Source organism: Pangasianodon hypophthalmus, chromosome 7 (assembly GCF_027358585.1).
Source record: "Pangasianodon hypophthalmus isolate fPanHyp1 chromosome 7, fPanHyp1.pri, whole genome shotgun sequence".
NCBI classification, from domain to species: Eukaryota; Metazoa; Chordata; class Actinopteri; order Siluriformes; family Pangasiidae; genus Pangasianodon; species Pangasianodon hypophthalmus.
This window is the reverse complement of record NC_069716.1, coordinates 8,502,703-8,521,300: the sequence shown is the minus strand read 5'-3', so window position 1 is coordinate 8,521,300 and position 18,598 is coordinate 8,502,703. Positions and strand designations below refer to the sequence as shown.

At 38.7% G+C, this 18,598-nt stretch overlaps 2 protein-coding genes across 3 annotated transcripts; both read left to right on the top strand.

Moving 5' to 3' along the window:
- The first annotated feature begins 1,732 nt into the window (after window positions 1-1,732).
- Window positions 1,733-7,890, top strand: slbp (stem-loop binding protein). The gene is made up of 8 exons (XM_026940758.3): window positions 1,733-1,891; window positions 3,727-3,846; window positions 4,683-4,787; window positions 4,891-4,953; window positions 5,522-5,662; window positions 5,776-5,925; window positions 6,312-6,414; window positions 6,584-7,890. The coding sequence occupies exons 1-8, from the start codon at window positions 1,836-1,838 to the stop codon at window positions 6,635-6,637; spliced, it is 792 nt and encodes a 263-aa protein (XP_026796559.1). The 5' UTR covers window positions 1,733-1,835; the 3' UTR covers window positions 6,638-7,890.
- Window positions 7,891-8,022: 132 nt separating this feature from the next.
- ccdc142 (coiled-coil domain containing 142) lies at window positions 8,023-18,281 on the top strand. 2 transcript variants are annotated; one of them, XM_026940692.3, is made up of 13 exons: window positions 8,023-8,285; window positions 8,502-8,624; window positions 9,698-9,768; window positions 9,942-10,005; window positions 11,120-12,697; window positions 12,792-12,878; window positions 14,051-14,212; window positions 14,441-14,598; window positions 14,706-14,843; window positions 15,718-15,832; window positions 15,975-16,152; window positions 16,308-16,519; window positions 17,319-18,281. In XM_026940692.3, the coding sequence occupies exons 2-13, from the start codon at window positions 8,540-8,542 to the stop codon at window positions 17,567-17,569; spliced, it is 3,099 nt and encodes a 1,032-aa protein (XP_026796493.3). In that variant the 5' UTR covers window positions 8,023-8,285; window positions 8,502-8,539; the 3' UTR covers window positions 17,570-18,281. The 2 variants fall into 2 exon arrangements, with proteins under 2 accessions (XP_026796493.3, XP_034162103.2); XM_034306212.2 differs by having other exon boundaries at window positions 15,942-16,152.
- The last annotated feature ends 317 nt before the right edge of the window (window positions 18,282-18,598 follow it).

Sequence of the window (18,598 nt, the reverse complement as noted above, 5' to 3'; positions counted from 1 at the left end):
AAAGCCAATTCCTTTCTTTATGGCTATACACTGAAAACTTGTGGGTTTTAGACCAAAAGCTGAATATGCGATAATATATCTGCATTTCAGCTTTCACTTCCTGATATTTACCTACAAATGTGTTAACCTAGAACATGGCACCTTTGGTGGCTGACGATCCTATTTTAGGTGAGCAAAAGTATGAGAATAAATTAAAGTAAATAACACTTAATATTTGGTTGCGTATCCCTCACTTGCAATAACTGCATCAAGCCAGCGACCCACTGACATCAAACTGTTGCATTCTTCTTTTGTGATGCTTTTCCAGGCTTACCACAGCTCATTTCAATTGTTGTTAGCTTTGGGGGGTTTCTCTCTTCATTCTCCTCTTGAGGAGGTGAAATGCATGCTCAATGGGGTTAAGGTCTGGTGATTGACTTGGCCAGTCTAAAACCTTCCACTTTTTTCCCTGATGAAGTCCTTTGTTGTGTTGGTGGTGTGTTTTGGGTCGTTGTCTTGCTGCATGATGAAGTTCCTCCCAATTAGATGGGACGCATTTCTCTGTAAATTGGCAGACAGAATGTTTCTGTAGACTTCTGAAGTCATTCAACTGCTACCAAAGGAGAACAGGAAGTATGACGATATCAGCAACAGCTTGACATTTTACCTTCAAATTTAGCACATCTCCTTCAGAGCAAGCGCTGACAGTCCCAGTGGTTTCTGGTCTTCCTACATCACTAAGGAGAGGGGACAGAAAGTGCTTGGCCCCCTTAATTGCTGCTTTTAAATTATGTAGCAAAGATATCTATGCTTGTTTGTACACCCTTTACTTGGAGTCTGAACAAGAGTGGTAGACAGAAATGAACAAAATGGTACTTGTCATTTGTGAACGAAATGAATGAAATGTACAGACTGGTACTTCTCGTTTGTGAATGAAATGAACGACCTGGTACTAGTCTTTTGTGAACAAAATGACCAAAATGTACTTGTCATTTGTGAACAAATGAGGATCTGCTGAATCACTGATGTCGTTCGTTCATCATATCCTTTCAACAAGGAGAGAAAGAGAGTGGAACAGTGCATTTGAACAGTGTGTAGCACTCAGACAGTTCAATTCTCTTTTTTTTTTCAAATTACATTTGTGACTACGCTCTCAAACCTAGCCTGCACTATTGTCTTTCTTGAAAATAAATTCACCAGACCTTCTCTTTGTGGATTGGACATGCCAATTTTAATAAATCATAATACTAAAACATGGCTTTTGAAAACTTGGTGTTTTTAAACGAATGTATTGAGCAAATAAACAATGATTTTACTATTAATATGTAAAAAGACACTCACTAGCGCCACCTACTGGTGTAATGATGTAACTTACAGAAAGAGTCACTGAAAGAGTCAGTGAAGGAATCTAAACGAAATCAAAAGATAAGAGTCACTGGGATGAATCAGAATGACCACCGTTAATGTGATGTGCCTTGCAGGCTGATGCTTGAGGAAACTGAAACTCCATCATACACCTATCAGGACACTTCTCCCCTTTATGCCTCCATATTAGGAGCTGCCATAGGACATAATAATAATAATAATAATAATAATAATCATCATCATCATCATCATCATCCTCATCGCCATCATCATCATCATCATCATCATCACGTGCTTAAAATAAAAATAAACACGGGCAGGTTTCCCTCCAGCGAAAAGGCGGGGTTTATCAGCATGCACCTCCCACTTTACCCAGAATGCAGTTGGGTGTCATGTGACCTGATTGTTGACGGTCACTACGGAACGACTGGCGCGCGCTTTGTCAAACTCTCCGCAGCTGTTCATCTCGCCTCATCTCACAGTCACAAACAATGTCTTACCGCCATAAACACAGCGGCCACGGTGACTACAGGACTGAAGAAAACAGGTAAACGGTGTTGAATCTCAGGCAGGTTAATTTGTATAAAGGAAATGGGAAACTGTGTGTGTATGTTGTTGAGAAATGCGGTTCAGTCAGCTCCTGATTCCCGCGAGTTCCCGCAAAACCGCGGGTTTTTACAAAGCGGAAGGCTAGCTGCTTGTCTGCCTAATTACCTTATTGTACAAGCATGTTTCAGTTAAACATGTTCTTTTTTTATCATATTACTGACATTTATTTATTTTAATCGAATAGCAGAGTATATGTATATACACACATTTTTTGGAAAGTGCAGTTAACCTGGTTATTGTTGCAGTTAAACCATTAGTTAGTTAGTTAAGCCATTGACTTTGCCTGGATTAGACATTAACATTTAAGTATATTTGTCATATACCTTTCTTTCTTTTGGTCCTATATGTTATGTGTATAAATATATGTAGTTTGAAAAGCAGAAAACGCACAGTATCTTGGTACATAGTTAGCTCTATTGGCTAGTTTGTGACGATAATCCTCTAACAGAGTTACACAATAGCTAAATAAACCTCTGATTTATGTCAGAAACATGTATCCAAATTTTCACCACATTATTTGCCTCTGAAACCATTGCTTTATGTTAACTAGAAGCTTAAAAACCCTGTGTAGTTCTGCTGAAATGCGGCATTAAATGTATGGCTTCAAAATGGCGCTCAAACAGTAAAGTGCTGTTTATGAGCCTCATTGGCTTAAAAAAAAGGCTCAGCTGGAAAATAATAATATGGGAATAATTTCCTGTTTAAAAGAACCTAAAAATTCAGAAAACATTTTCGAAAAATTTCAGGAAGTTCTAGAAGAAGTGTTAAAGCAATGTAGACTCAAGACACGAGTGTGTCCTTAGACATCCCATAATAATCAGCACACCCTGTATAATGTAGATAACATTTACTGTTTCAGCTTTACATTCAGTTACAAATGACTGAACATGGAGAATTTGGAAAGTTAAAGATAATCAGTGTGGCACAAGTTTTGAAAAGGTTTAGAAAGAGCAGGAACCTGGACAAACCCTTGCCCCTGTTTTCTCTTTGCTTGGGTTTTATTTTAAAGGGAATAATGAGGTTCTTCAGAGGTTCCCAGCACCTCTTTAAGGTTTATGAACATAATCCAACTATTCGAATATTATTTAATAATATTTAATCGATTATTTAATTCTGCACAGTGGCTACGTTTACATGGACAACAAATTTCATTTAAGGTTGGAGCCATATTCCGAATACGATGTTTATATGCGTACAGGCATCAGAATATTCCTGTATACGTGGTTGTTGTAAGTATGATGGAGTTGCCATTCCTAAATACCAAGCCCACAGCTAAGCATTTGTTAGCACCCACAATTCCTTGTGGACTGATCATGTGCATATATCTCCTCTCAGAGAATTTTCTGAATAAGGTGTTTACATGCAACAGATTTTTGATTAAACAGGCATGTTCCAGGGGAGAGAATCCGAATATTGTCTTAATCTCGATCTTACATTCTGGAACGTAATCTCGATTATTGACATTTTGATTAATATCAGAATATTGATGTGCATGTAAACATAGCCAATGATAATCTTATTTATTCGATATGTAGAACATTATATTTCTGAACTTTCCATTCACAGATCACATTAGGTCCAAATTGATGTGATTTTTCTCCAGTTTAATAAAAAAAATAGAGTTTTTACTCTGAATATTTTCTGAAAGGGAAAATCCTCTAGGGTCCTATTTCGGGTGGAACATTTTTATTTTTTTTATTTTTATTTTTTTTTTAAAAGAATGAAAGTAACTACTGTTAAACCCAACTTGTGTTGCTGTGTGATTTTTGACAGGAACAAAGGACCAAGACGGTCTCATTGCAGGAAAAGGGATGCTGATGGGAACGTAAGAAGATCACGTGATGAGTCTGAGACCAACACGTCAGATAGAAGAGGATCAAACAGGCCAGAATGGTAAAGTGTTTTTAACTTGTGTGTCTGTTTCTGTGTTGGAGAGGTGGGGTCTAATTCACATCACCGAATGTGTTTAGTGTTTAATGTGTGACATAAAGCTGTGATTGACGCCAGGACTCATCTGGAATTATTTTTTTAATTGTCCTTTGGTTTGGAGGATTTAGATGCTTTACTATTCACATGTACATTGTACACATAAGTGTGACTAAAGAGCAAATTATGTGCATCATTACACCCTTAATAACATCACATATCTTTTAGGATTGTTGTAGAGGTGCCAACATTTATGCATTTATGATTTTTGACCCTTTGCTATGTTGATAGTGTGAATAAAATTCACCTGGCGGAAAAGCCGATTCAAAAAGAAAGGGCACTCCACTTACGTAGGTTATATTTTGACCTGTGAATTTGTGAACCTTGGTCTGTTAAGTCCATAGAAAAGGCAGAACTGTTTGATCGGTAAAAAAACGGAGGAGCTGCTTACTATTAAGTAACATTCACACCTGAGTTTTTATCTTGCTGTTGCTTGGTGCACATCCTGAAAAAAATGTTCCTCCTATGCTCTCTCCAAAACATCACACCCACCAGAACCAATCTACTGTTTTTTCTCTCTGCCTGTTAGGATTTTCTTGTTAGCTGTATTGGCAGTTCTGCTATTAGAAAGCAAAGGGTGCAATATAATAAATACAATAATGTATAATGTGGAATGTTTCCATGTATGCATTGATGTAGTAGAGAACAAAGATAAGTGCTATATTGTTGACTTTAGACAATAGATGCTTTAAAAATCATGTTAAATGATGTTTTTGTTGTTTGTTTTTTCCCCGCATGTCCAGTTTCACAACTCCAGAGAGTGAAGGACCTGTGTCGAGAATAAGAGACTGGGCAGAGGAGGTGGAGACTGATGAAATGCGCACTAATGTTCGACGGGACATAGAGCGGTCAGTTGCTGTTATTTAATTTTACTCTTAAGACGTTTGAAACAATCCTCAGCTCACTTTATTAATAGGTTTTCTAAGTTGCTAAAATTCTTGACTGGTTTAGTTACAGACGGCGGATCCTGACTGGAGATTTTGTTCCAAGAGAGAGGAAAACGTCATCTGGAAGGTTTGTTATTTAGAGCTGTGGCTTTTATTGTAGTGTCATTGTGCTTGGACATTAATAACTGTTGACTGGCACGAGGAAATGCTCCAAAGGAGAAATCTCCAGTGGTGGCCTCCCTGCACTGGCTGCCTGTGGATTTCAGAGTGCATTATAAGGTCTTGCTAATGGTTTTTAAAGGGTTACAAAGGTTCTTGCCCCTGAGTATATCTCTAGCCTGTTACAATGGCACTGCACTGCTAGACCGCTAAGATCGTCTCAGAGTCTCAAGATTAAAGACTAAAAGTGCCTTCTCTGTGGCAGCTCCACGTCTCTGGAATAGCCTCCCACCTCATATTAGATCCTGCAACTCGTTGGCATGTTTTAAATCATTGTTGAAAACGCATCTCTCCTCTGTTGCTTACAACTGTCCTTAGGGGAGGAGTCTGAGTAGTGTACTGTATTGGGTGTGTTCTTAATTTGTGTTTGTTTTTTGTGGTAATGTTGACAATGTAAAGCACTTTGGTCAACATGTGTTGTTTTTAAACGTGCTATAGAAATAAATGTTGATTTGATGTATCTGTTGTGCCTACAGTTCAGACTCACGAGATTCCAGAGATTCACCTGTCCCCGGGGACATTGAGACTGACGAGACTGTCCTAATGAGGAGGCAAAAGCAGATTAACTATGGGAAGAACACTCTCGCCTATGACAGATACATTAAAGAAGTGCCAAAGTGAGTACAGTATAGCATGTGCTGTTATTGCACTGTACCTTTATTGAAGCTAGGAGTGCTGAGTGCATAAGAGAGAAAGTACCAATATTTTATTCTTCCATTTCTAATTCCAGGCACTTGAGGAAACCAGGGGTCCATCCACGAACTCCCAACAAATTTAAGAAATACAGCCGCCGCTCCTGGGACCAGCAGATAAAACTGTGGAAAGTCAAGCTGCATGCTTGGGACCCCCCTGCTGAAGAAGGCAGTGATCTGCAAGCTGTGTATGTTTTGTTGAGCAATATTTAGTAAATACAAGTAAAATGAGTTCAACAAATAAATAAAATGAGTTTGGTTCATAAATGCACTTGAAATGCTCGAACATGCTCAGTTATTAGAGGAATTGGCTGTGTTTTCATGGAATGCTCCATGTATATTTATGCATCACATAGCACGAGTTTGAACCGCCTGCATATATTTGTGGATTTCCACACGCAGGCTTGTACAATAGAGAGATGGAGTATAATCCTGAAAATTAAAGTTTGCTAAATTCTTTAATGGTCAATGTCTATTTTTAGATTTTGCTGCTTAATATTTTGTAGATTTTTAAAATTATTTTATTTTATACTTTGTGCAACAAAATGAAGTGTCTTGTGTTTCACTTGTTCAGAGATCTGGGCGAGGTCATGGACTTTGAGCTGGATGTTGAGTGCTCAGTGGATCCTGAAACAGAAGCATCAAGCTCAAAATCTAGTAGTTCATCACTCCCTGAGGTGTGTTTCATCCCAAACATTCTGCAAAAACCCACTGATTGTGTATTATAGTTGTATATAGCAGATATTGAAAAGATTTAACACCCATTTTGCAGTTATTCATAAATCAATGGGTTTAAAGTTTATTGTTTTTGATGCAGTTGTTCATGTTCATGTTGATTTGTTGCAGCACTCAGGAACCCCCCACAAGATGATGAAGATCGATGAAGCTGAGATGGCGTAACTGCTCTCGCTGATGTTCTGATAATGCGAGAGAACTGTTAACGCACTGACCCTTGCATGATTTTATTGTTAATACTGTTGTTTCCTATTGCTTTTTTTTTTTTTTTTTTTTTTTTTTTTTTTCCTTTTTTTTTTTTTAAAAAAAAAAAACATCTCGCTTTTTTCTTGGTAAATTCAAAATCTAAGTAATGTTAGTTAAGGAAAGTTGAAATTACACTGATTATAAATTGTTCTCCACATGGGCAGGTTTTCCACATCCGAGTGTTTGTTTCATATATATAATTGTTGTAAAGTGTTGCTTTTATTTTTGTGTTGTAAATTTGACATTTTTGTTAAATATTTAACCAGCTGTTTTATAAGGACCATTTTGAAATAAAGAAATGAATCAGACCAAATTGTTTTTAACATGTTTAGAGTACATTTAGGTAGATGATACTTTGCTTTTATTAAGAGTATGTTCTAACTTTAAGTAATCAATTTACCTCCACTAGTCTTTCTGATTTCTGTAATAATGTAATTTATATGATCCAGGTATGTTCATGACAATAGGGCTAAGAGTTTGGACACCTGACCATCACATCCATATGTGTTTGTTGAACATCCCATTCCACATTTAGTCTCCCTTTGCTGTTATAATAACCTCCACTCTTCTGGGAAGGCTTTCCACTAGATTTTGGAAAATGGCTATGGGAATTTGCCTATTCAGCCACACAAGCATTAGGGAGGTCAGTCAGTGATGTTGGCTGAGGAGGCCTGGGTGCAGTCAGCATTCCAGTTCATCCCAAAGGTGTTTAGTAGGGTTGAGGTCAGGACACTGTGCAGGACACTTGAGTTCTTCCACTTCAACCTTAAAACACCATGTCTTCATGGAGCTTGCTTTGTGCACAGGTGCATTGTCATACTGGAGCAGGTTTGAGCCTCTTAGTTCCAGTGAAGGGAAACTGTAATGCTACAGCATACAAAGACATTCTATACAATTGTATGCTTCCAACTTTGTAGCAACAGATTGGGGGAGAACCATATATGGGTGTGACAGTCAAGTGTCCACATACTTTTGGCCATACGGCGTATTAGAATGATATACATTCCACATATATCATTTATAGAAACAGTAAAGAAAGTGCTATCGGAGAATATGGAGTATAAGGACGTTAGTGCTGTTGTAAATTTTTTCTGCAAATTTTTCTGTAAAGCTGCTTTGTGACAGTGATCATTGTTAAAAGAACTATACAAATAAAACTGAATTGAATTGAAGACCCGCCCCCTATTGTGATACCAGACCGACGATCCAATCATCTTCAACCTCCGTCAGTCGTCAGCAATAGCAGCTCCCTCATTGGTTCCCTGTGTCTCGTGCAGGCTCTGTCCCAAATGGAGCAGAGAACGAAGAGCAGCTCTCTGACATATCTGTTCTACACCACGGTTACTAAGTGCGGATGTGGAGGACGTAGGGCGCTATTTGGGACAGGGCCGTAGACTTATTTGAGTGTTTCCATGTTTTCTTGCTTATGCAACACACATTTTACAGAGTTTTAATACTGGACTCAGGCATGTCTCATATGAGCTCATAAAGCTCATAAAGCTCTCCGGGAGATGTTCCCTGCTACAGTTTGTGTTACAAAGAAGAAGCTGTTTTAGTAGCTAGCCAGGTAACATTAACGAGTCCAAAGAAGCAGCTAACGTAATGTCCAGCTAATGAATAAACTGGTTACTTAGCTCATATTTTTAGCTAAACGTCTGACAGACACTTAGCTAAACTGCAAGCTGAAATTCAGTAGATAAATGTCTTTTTTAGTAGGTATATATGAAGACTTTTATTTTATGCTAAAGCTAGCTGTGGCTTTGTGTTTCTTGTGGCATTGTAGGTGAAATGGGAAAGCTGAGTTAGTGAGCTGAAGAGAGAATGGCTCAGGCATCCAGTAGCCCTCAGGAAGGACACAGTGAGGCTGAACCCTGCAACAAAACACAAACACATCCTCATACTGCAGGTGAGGGGATTTACTACTGATAATTAATAGCCACTAATGTTAAGATAACGTTTTTTCCACGTTTCCAAGTCTTCCACTCATCCATCTGCATGGACAATAAAAACACAGACATTCTGAGCAGTCCAGAGTTTTCATACTAAATAATCTATTTAGTTCAACTTCCATTCAATCTGAATAGCCTTTTTTTTAACAGTACACATTTATTGTAATCCGGATGTAGATTTAGATCCCTAATGAGTAAACCAGAGGCGAAAATATCCCTGAAACTACATGAGGTAAAAACCTTGACTCAAAAAGTGAACCCATCCTCTTCTGACTTACACCGGACAGTGCTATTAGAAGTGATTATGCTTCAGGATGTTCGGTACGAACATATTGTGAATTAGAGTCCTAGGATGAGCACAGGACCGGTATTTTGGGAAGGACCATCCATAACAGCAGAAAATCAGTCAGTATTTTTCTGAATCATGATGTAGACAAACACAGATCCTAACCAGCCCTTTCCCACTCTGTGAACCTCCATCCATACATCCATTCTCTGTACCACTTATCCTACCACTTATCGGGGGGAGCCTGAAGCCTATCCCAGGGGACTCGGGGCACAAGGCGGGGACACCCTGGTCGCAGGGCACTATCATACACACACCTGTTCACACACTACAGACAATTTGGAAATGCCAGTCAACCGACAATACATGTCTTTGGACTTGGGGAGGAAACTGGAATATGTGGAGGAAACTCCGAAGCACGGGGAGAACACGCAAACCCCGTGCACACAGGGCGGAGGCAGGATTCAAACCCAGAACCCCGGAGGTGCGAGGCAACAGTGCTAACTACTGAGCCACCGTGCCCCCTTCTGTGAAACGCTTGTTATTTTAACTATAATATGCCTTATAAAGTACTTTCTTTCTAGTTTTCCCAGACTGCCACGTATATAAGAGAATATAACAATGTAATTATTCTGTTTTTACCAACTCACCTCATCTGTTGAGTTTTTCACTTGCTTTAGACTTAATTGCTGTATTTTAGTATGCGTGTGAACACACAACATGTCTGGCATGTTTTCCATCTAGACAGAGGACTGCCGTCTGCTGTGACTGACAGCTCTGAGCTTCAAGCCTCTGATACGGACCAGGTCACTTTGGTAAGTACTAAACTGATGATCCAGCAGGGACTGAACCTGCTTCCTCAACATGACTATAGGATTGTCTTGTATTCACACTGTAATAAAATTATTGTAATTGTATAAATGTTTGTCTTGTAGCAGTTTCCTTTTAGCTGTCATTTGCTAATTTCAGATTAATACTTTATCCACAGAGAAAGCCAAACAGTTGTCCAGAAATACTTCCTGAAAAATATCGGTCAAAGGACAAACAAGATGGTAGGTGGTGTAATTCACTGTGTTACTCCTATGCTGAAATTTAGTGTAAGTTATACAGAGTTCCCTGTTCAGCAAGGAAACTTAGTTACTCTGCTGATTGGCATAGTGCTAATGTTATTGCAGTTGTCTTCTCTTTCTGCTTCTACACATGATGTTTAATTTGTGCTGGGTATGTGCAAACTCTTAAACTCTGAACAAAAGCCCTGACGTGTTTAATTTTGACCAGACAAATCCAAAATAAACACAAAAGAAATATCCACTGGCTGTTTCGCTAACTAAAACACTCCAAAACTAAATTCATTTTGCTTTTTCGACTCTTTTTGGGATCAACTTTGGGATCATCAGTGTGAACCAAAAGCTGATGACTAGCGACTAGATGATTTAACACACATTAATATATTATAAATATATTGGGTATGCTAAGAAAAGTAAACAGTGCAGCATTTATCAATGATACTGGGTCAAAAATAGTTTAACTACTTACAAGCTAATTGATTCATATAGCTTCACTAGTGGCTGCCCAGCACTGCATAATGCACACGCTTCATGACATGAGTTTGAAGTTTGAGTTTTGAAGTGAGAAAGCATTCGTGTTGTGGAGTAGTCATTCATTTGAGACCATGTTCTTTATCAACCCATTGAGTTGTCATACAAAGTACAGAGTTTTTGGCCAGCGTGGCACAAAATAATGTTTTTTGACAAGGAAGGAAAGATGCATAAATGGTTAAAAACCAGGGACATCACTGATTTTTCACATTCCCACCAATTAATGATTACAAATCATAATATTCCTCACATGTTGTGAGGTCAACAGCGCAGTGTAATGTAGAGTTCCTATACTTTAGAGGAGATCCTTCTCTGTTGTAACATGGTCCACCATTTCCATTAAATGTGTTTGTAGTCTAAATGAAGTGACGTAGAACAGCACAGCGTGCTTCATAACACAGTCCATCTAATCGGTATTGAAATTCATTGCCAACTGTTTTTATTATCAAATTTTATCATTTTTGTTAATTATTTGCAGATATGACACAATTGTGAAGCAGGCACACTAAGAAACAGCTTTCTTATTCAGAAATTTATATTCATAAATGGCCTCCTCTTGTATTCCCAGGTTCTCAGTACCAGGGCCCGTTTACCAAGTCCCGTCAGAAGACAGATCCTCTTTTTCAGAAACGCTTCAGTCCCAATCTTAAACATCTCCTGAGACAGAAGAGTGACAGTTCCACCTGGAACTATGAAAATGAAGATAATTTCGTAGCATGCCAGGACCTTACCTCTCGATCTTCCCAACGCCTCCAGCACCTAGAACACACTTTATTGAGTCTCAAGTCTCAGTGCCATGTACTGCGTGGATCAGGAGGCTGTCTGAAAGGGTGCATTAAAGGACTCTCCCCTTCAGCAGAGGAAGAATTTTACCACCACCCTCAGGCAGCAGCCTTTAGCCAGCATTATGCACAACTCCAGCACCTTCTGGAACAACGGGCTCAGCTCCTCTTCCTCCATGAGTATGGCCGCCGATGTCGCGCAGCTAACTGCTTTATATCACGATTGGGTGATGTGCTGGAGAAAGCCCATCTCTTAGCCAGCAGGGCTCAAAGTTCAAAAGAACAAGCCAACTCTTCCTGGAACCTGGATCTTAGGGCTATGTGTGAGGAACTGCAAGTCCACATCAGCCACTGGGACATGCTATATGCCCGAGCGCGCTCTGACCCCTTCTTGCGAACTGTTTTTTCCAGTCGCACAGAGATGCTAGGCTTGATGCAGAGAAAGCTGTGGTTGCTGGCACAGCAAGCCTTGCTGCTGATGGAGAATTGCATGCACACATTGCTTAAAGCCTTAGGTGCTGCTCAGCTGGTTTGTGTACCCAGAGATGCCTTAGAGGACATGCTGTCTGCTGTGGAGATATACAATCATGTCGTAGCAAACCCAAGGTCCCAGAAAAGAGCTGCAGCCTGGAGTTTGCAGATTTTGTTCAACTCTGATTGTTCTCAGACCAAGCCAGACTTGGCCAGGAAACACGTCAGACCTGGAACATTGTTAGTGGTGGAAATCATGAGGATCGTGGCACGGCATCGAGCTCAGATAGCAGCCAGGCAACTTTACAGCTGGACATGCCAGCAGACTGATCTTCTTTCTCTTGCAGGACAAACCAGCATGAAATGGGGGGACTTGGATTGCCCGGATCTTCTTGTTGCACCTACTTCAGATCAATCTAGTTCTATCCTGGACAAGTCCCCTAAAAAGCCCCTCCAGTCTTCCAGTCTTCCTTTGTTTGTGTTTGCTCACTGGGATAGAGAGGACATTCTGGAAACTCTCTTTCAAGTCTTAGTATCCTCAACAGACCTCTTAGCTCCACACATTCCCAAAAGACCTCCCAAAAGACATCAGTTGGATAGGAGTGCTTCTGCAGAGAGGAGCCGCAGAGCCAGTGGACAAGAAGAAAATAACAATCCAAAAATGTATCCCTCTCATATCCAAAACACTGTTCAGCGCATAGACCTGAGCAACACGGATGCATGTGTGGCACTTTTCTCTCAGTACAGGGATATGCTGTGGAGGGAATTTGGCAAAGCAGTTATCAAGCATTTTTATTATCCGTCTCACAACAGTATTTTGGGTGGTATGTACCAGTGGAATGATCAGATGGTGCTCCTTCTGGTCAGATGGCTAAAGCAAGCATGTAAAGAAGGTACGACTATAAAAGCTGGTACATAAAATCAGTTTGTTTGCTTAGTGAATTGCTTGAGTGCTGAGTTACTTTTATTATAATTTGCTCTTTCCAGAATGGGTTCCAGCTGAATGCAAGGATGTCTTGAATAAATTCTGCTCCCATATTTTATCTGCTGCTGCCTACATGCACTGGGATGCAAGTGAGTTGGTTATCTAAATTGGAATGATAAACTAAATGATATTTTAATAAGGTTAGCACATTTCTCTGATGCAAGTATTCAGAAGTGACATTAATAATATTTATATCTATATTGTTAGTTACAGGCAAATTGCTTAATAGTTTTTAATACCACAGTGCTGTTGAGTGCTTGATCAGTCAGAAGGTGTCATTTATTTTTCCATAACAGCAGCTCTGACAGTAGTTCTGGCTGTAAGGTTTGTATTAGTGCACTCGTTTTAATATGCTATCATTTCTGTAGTTATGCAGGGTATTGTATGGTGGATGCTCAACATAAACAGATGTTGAAAAACCTGTGTGATTGGTGATGTGGTGAAGTTTTCTGTAAGGAGATGTATTTTTGGAAGCAGTCTCGAGTGTCAGCGCTTTGTAACAGTGAATGATAAAGCTGTAACTTTTCCAGCATGGGAAAAGCTTTGCAGTTTTTATGTAACATGATATGCTGCTTTTTTTTTTTTTTTTGTTAACTTCATGACAGAGAGAAACGGAGAGGTTGGTGAGAGAACTACTGTTTATAGCTACTATAACATAAGTGATAACAGGAACTGAATTGTCATGGTCATTCTACAACATTAAATGTAACCATATACAAATTAAAAGTATGACATGTCATTCTTTAAGAAAAAATTGTCAGTGTTTGCAAAGTGCTGTGGTGTAAGAGGAATAAAACACTTCAGGATGTGCTGTTATAGGAAAATAATCAAGTACAGGGTGGTAACAGTAACTCTGGTTTGCATCAGGATATAACACATTGTTGATTATTTTCCTTTGCGATCCATCGTGTCTTAATCCTCACTTAATAATAATTCATTTTTTAGATTTTAACACATTACTAATTGTGCAGAAAGATACAGAATATCAATTTTATAAAGTGCATGTTTTTTTTATTAAATATTCACTGTCCCATGTGTTCTTCTATTGAAGGTGTCATTATGACTCTAATACTACATTGATACATGTTGTTAAGTGTTTATTGCCTGATACTGATTGGTAATTAATAAGATAAATAATAAGATTTATTGGCTTATAAATAACAGGTAATTAGTAGAACTCAGTGCTCAATAACATTTGCAATTTTTCCTATTTATTTATTGGTTGAGAGTTAGCAGTCTTAAGTGTATGTTTGTGTTGCAGTAATGTGTGAGTCGCTGGGTTTAGGAATGAAGGATAAGTGCTCACCGAGAACCACGACAGAACCTTCCACTGTGAGAACCGCCACCATGGAACTTACACTCCAGCTGTTCCCTCCTCTGCTCTCTGTGCTCCAGTTACTGCAAACCCCACACACAAACTTAGGTACTCCTCAGTCTATTTCCTGTAACAGTTCCTGTTTTGTTTTCACCTCTAGAGGACATGCAGTCTTTTAAAGACCTGTGAAGGTTTTCTTCCTGAATGCTTCATACTTTGTTGATGGAAAGTATGCCTATAAAATATTTTGTATTACTTCCACAAAACAAAGCAGTTCAGTTATCTTGTTGGAGGACTTTGTGTCATAATTCATAATGTTCATCTTTCTGTGCCCAGGAGAGAAGGGAACTCTTGGTTTGTATCACCTAGGGTTGCTGTGCAGGGCCCAAGCCACTGTCCAGTCCTCTACTTTCTGGGTTATGAGTAAGGCCTACCAGTTTCTGGCCTCGTGGTCTCTTACTAAGTTTGTGCTGGTCACACAAGGAGACCTCAAGGTATAGAGCACTCTTTTATATTGAATTGTATACTCTTTTGGAGAATATAAATGAAGAATATGCATTGACATCTTTTGTTTTTTTTTGGTTTTTTTTTTAATTTGAAGGCTCTCAGGGAGGCAGTGGAGAGTCTAGTGCAGGAGCTGAACGCTGTGGTTGGAAGCACTGATCATCATCATCATCATCATCATCATCTCATCATGGAACATGGCCTGCAGCTATCTGATGCAGTCTCACAACTACAAGTAAAATGTTCTCAAATTTCAGTGAACTTTGTCATTATAACTGGGAAGAAAATATTGGTATTGTTTTGATCGCTACTATTTTAGGTTAGGGCTGCTGAAATTTTTAACACACAGTATGTATATACTGATGTCATACTAAAAGCTGTGTATTTTCTAAATAATCAGAGGAGTTTGCGTAATTAATAACAAACAATCTGGTGTGTCAAGAAAATCATGTCTAGTGGGTAGGTTGTATTGATAAGGCAATTTCTGTAATGCATAAATACAGCTTTAAGCATGTGCAGACCATCTCCATTGATGTTAATGCTTTATTTTAAAGAATAGGATGCGATGTGGATAATACACTATATTACTATAACACTGTATTACTAAATTTTCGAGCAACCCCTTAAGATTCCTGCATTGACTTACCAAAAGGCTGACCTACCAAAAAAAAAAAAAAAAAAAGACTACTATAGGATACAAATGCTATTTTTATAATGCCTATTATTTACATACATATATATATATATATATATATATATATATATATATATATATATATATATATATATATATATAACCTCATTTAAAACAAAGCAAATGCACAAGCATAATTTGCAACGCGTGTGCATACACTTATTGATTATTATGGCGGGTGATCTGAGGAGCAGAAAAGTGGTGAGAGGGTGGCCATTGTTTTTCGTGGTCTGAAACATGTGAAATACAAACTACCATAAATAATTATTTGGCAGTTGCAGCTAAACAGACCTGAAAGTAGCTGCTGCTATAGCAACTTAAACTCCTCCACATCTTGTGACCCTGATTAATTCTTATCCAGTTTTAGTGAATAAGAATTGAGACTATGTTCATGTAAACTTTTAATAAATCATAGGCCTTCTCTGAACTTGTCCTGAGGATTTTTTCGATGGACTGCAAGAAAATGTCAATGGAGATTTTTGAGCAAACAATGCCATCAGCAAAACACTGGAGAGTCAACTATAAAACAGGTCAGAAGGCAGATAATTGCATTTTTGGGCTTAAAAATGTATTCATGTTTTCTATATTCAACCATTGCTACTATCAAATACAGTTAATCATCAGTATTTTTACTTCCAGCATGGAATAGCTGCTTTGTGTGCATTTTCTTAGAATTACCCAGCACCCCGAGTGATTATGCAGCCTTTGCAGCTCAAAGTGTGCTTGGCCAGGTGTTAGAGGGAATGCAGCCCCTACCGGATGAGACTCGTATTCCAGCACTGGCAGAGGCCATGACTGCCTTCATGGAGGCCTGGATGGAGCACATACTCAAACAGAAAATCAAGTTTAGGTTGGTGGGCAATGTTTCTGTGTGGATCCAAATGTATTAGTCATCAATGACCAAACAATATTGTATAGATACTTTGTATTCCTAATCTTAGAATTGGAAATGGGCATTAAAGTTTGGAAGAACACTGTTCCTTTACATTAACTCCTTCATTATAGTGTTCATGGAGCACTGCAGCTGAAGCAGGATTTTGACCTGATTCGAGAGTTGATTCGTTCAGAGAAGTACAGCCTGTCAGAGGAGCTACACCACCGGCTCCTGTCGTTGCGCGTCTTTCATCAAGTGGACAGCGCCATAGTGTGCCTGCTACAGCAACCTGTAACCAAAGCATACATGCCCTCTTTAAGATGGGAGCCTTTCCGACACTGCTGTGAGTTACTGCCAGGACTAAAACAAAAAAATCTTATGTAGAAATTAGAATCATTCTGACAGTCTGAGTTTTTTTTTTTTTGTATTTACTGAAATTAATATAACCTTAACCAGGGGCACGGTGACTTAGTGGTTAGCACTGTTGCCTCGCACCTCCAGGGTTGGAGGTTCAAACCCCGCCTTTCCCAGGTGTGCGTGGAGTTTGCATGTTCTCCCCGTGCTTTGGTTTCCTCTGGGTACTCTGGTTTCCTCCCCCAGTCCAGACACATGTGTTGTAGGCTGCTGACTGGCATTTCCAAATTGTCTGTAGTGTGTGAATGGGTGTGTGAGTGTGTGCGAGATTGTGCCCTGCGATGGGTTGGTACCCCGTCCAGGGTGTCCCCCGCCTTATGCCCCGAGTCCCCTGAGATAGGTTCCAGGCTCCCCACGACCCTCTGTAGGATAAGCACAGAAAACCTTTATTAGTATTATTTACTTAAAAGACAAAATTCTTATTTTTCATTGATTTCAATGAAGAAGAATAATGTTAATTAATATCAGGTTGTGTTCTGCCTTGCCTTTCTCCTACACAACCTATCAGCAAGCAGAAATGTTAAGCCAGTTTATGGGGAAAAAAGTGTTTTGATTGCTATTTCATGTTGTCTTTAAAAAATTATGGCTAGGAAACCAGTGCTCATTGCTAGCATGCATGGTAGATGACATCACTTTGTAAGCAAAATAATATTTTTATGTTTTGAATAACTTATAAAAACAAAATTATAAAAATCTAATTCTTGAACATTTTTTTTTTGTATTTTCAGGCCCAAACAGGGCCCAGGTGGTGGACCAGGCAGTTGGAAGCCTCAATAGTCTGGAGACTATAGACATCCAGGCTGCCTGTCACCAGGCCTTGACTCGGGCAGAAGGCTCTGTGAGCCCTGAGCTGCTCTCCACAGCTCCACCCGAGTCCTACTTAGCTGTGGCACAGCAGGAGTGGCTGGACCTGCGCATCCACACCAGCTCTCGCTGGAGGATCCCTGGTCTGCGTTGTCTCACTAAATCTGAGCCCTAAAAAACTGATGCAAAGTGGTATGTTTATGGTAGTAATATATCATTTGTACAACAATAGACAATAATCCTGTACTAATATGACACTTATATGCACCACTGACCACTGCTGTATAAAAACGAACATTTAATCGTCATTTAACTCTGAATTACCAATATGAAGTACTTTCAGAACAGTTAACTTTTTGTTAACGAAACAATTTCTTTTATAATATTTCCAACATATGCAGATTGTCACAAGTAGACAACCATTAACATGTTTAAAATTCAGTTTAGTAGGTTTTTTTTTTGTAGTCTTTTGTAGTATGTATTAATTATAGCAGTTCATAATCTATTATTCATAATCTAAGTTTAAAAATGTACAGAATGCACATTAGTTTATTTTTTTTTGTATTGTTCAGATTCTGTAATAATGTAACTAATGTTACAGAACATTAATGTAAATGTATAAGTTGTATGTGCAGAGGAACTGAGATTTTGTGAATTTTGTTTATGACTTCACTGTGTAGTTAAAACCAAAGCAAGTCACATATCTGGTGTATGTGGATAAACTGTTATTTGATACCTTTTTTTATAATGTGCCTTTTTATGTGTCTGATATATTAGGAAAGAAATATGTTTATATTTATTAATAAGAGTGAATACAAAGCATTACTTAATATAAGCCATCTACTGTTTTTCCATCATGGAATGGAATAAAAATGCTTTAAGTTTTATTTTTGCCAGTGTGTTTGATCTATAACAGCAGCACTGACAATAGTGCAGGCCATGATTCAAATCACCTGTTCTAATCGGTTACCATTTCTATACCAAGAGCTTCACAGTAATTCACAGGGACTTTTATGCTGGACACTTCACATGTAAGCCTAATAATAAACTGATTTTTAAAGTGTCATTTAACCAAGTAAATCGTATAATACTTGATTATAGTGAAACGTTTTGTAAGAAGATGTTTGTTTAACATACACTATATGGCCTAAAGTTTGTGGACACCTGATCATCACACTCATTTTTGAACATCTCATTCCAGATG

Excerpts from the sequence above, each read along its gene's own strand:
- slbp (XM_026940758.3), top strand. The coding sequence starts at position 1,836 with ATGTCTTACCGCCATAAACACAGCGGCCACGGTGACTACAGGACTGAA. Across the intron at positions 4,788-4,890 it reads GTTCGACGGGACATAGAGCG|TTACAGACGGCGGATCCTGA; the intron begins GTCAGTTGCTGT and ends TGACTGGTTTAG. Across the intron at positions 5,926-6,311 it reads GGCAGTGATCTGCAAGCTGT|AGATCTGGGCGAGGTCATGG; the intron begins GTATGTTTTGTT and ends TCACTTGTTCAG.
- ccdc142 (XM_034306212.2), top strand. The coding sequence starts at position 8,540 with ATGGCTCAGGCATCCAGTAGCCCTCAGGAAGGACACAGTGAGGCTGAA. Across the intron at positions 14,213-14,440 it reads AACCCCACACACAAACTTAG|GAGAGAAGGGAACTCTTGGT; the intron begins GTACTCCTCAGT and ends TTCTGTGCCCAG. Across the intron at positions 14,599-14,705 it reads TCACACAAGGAGACCTCAAG|GCTCTCAGGGAGGCAGTGGA; the intron begins GTATAGAGCACT and ends TTTAATTTGAAG.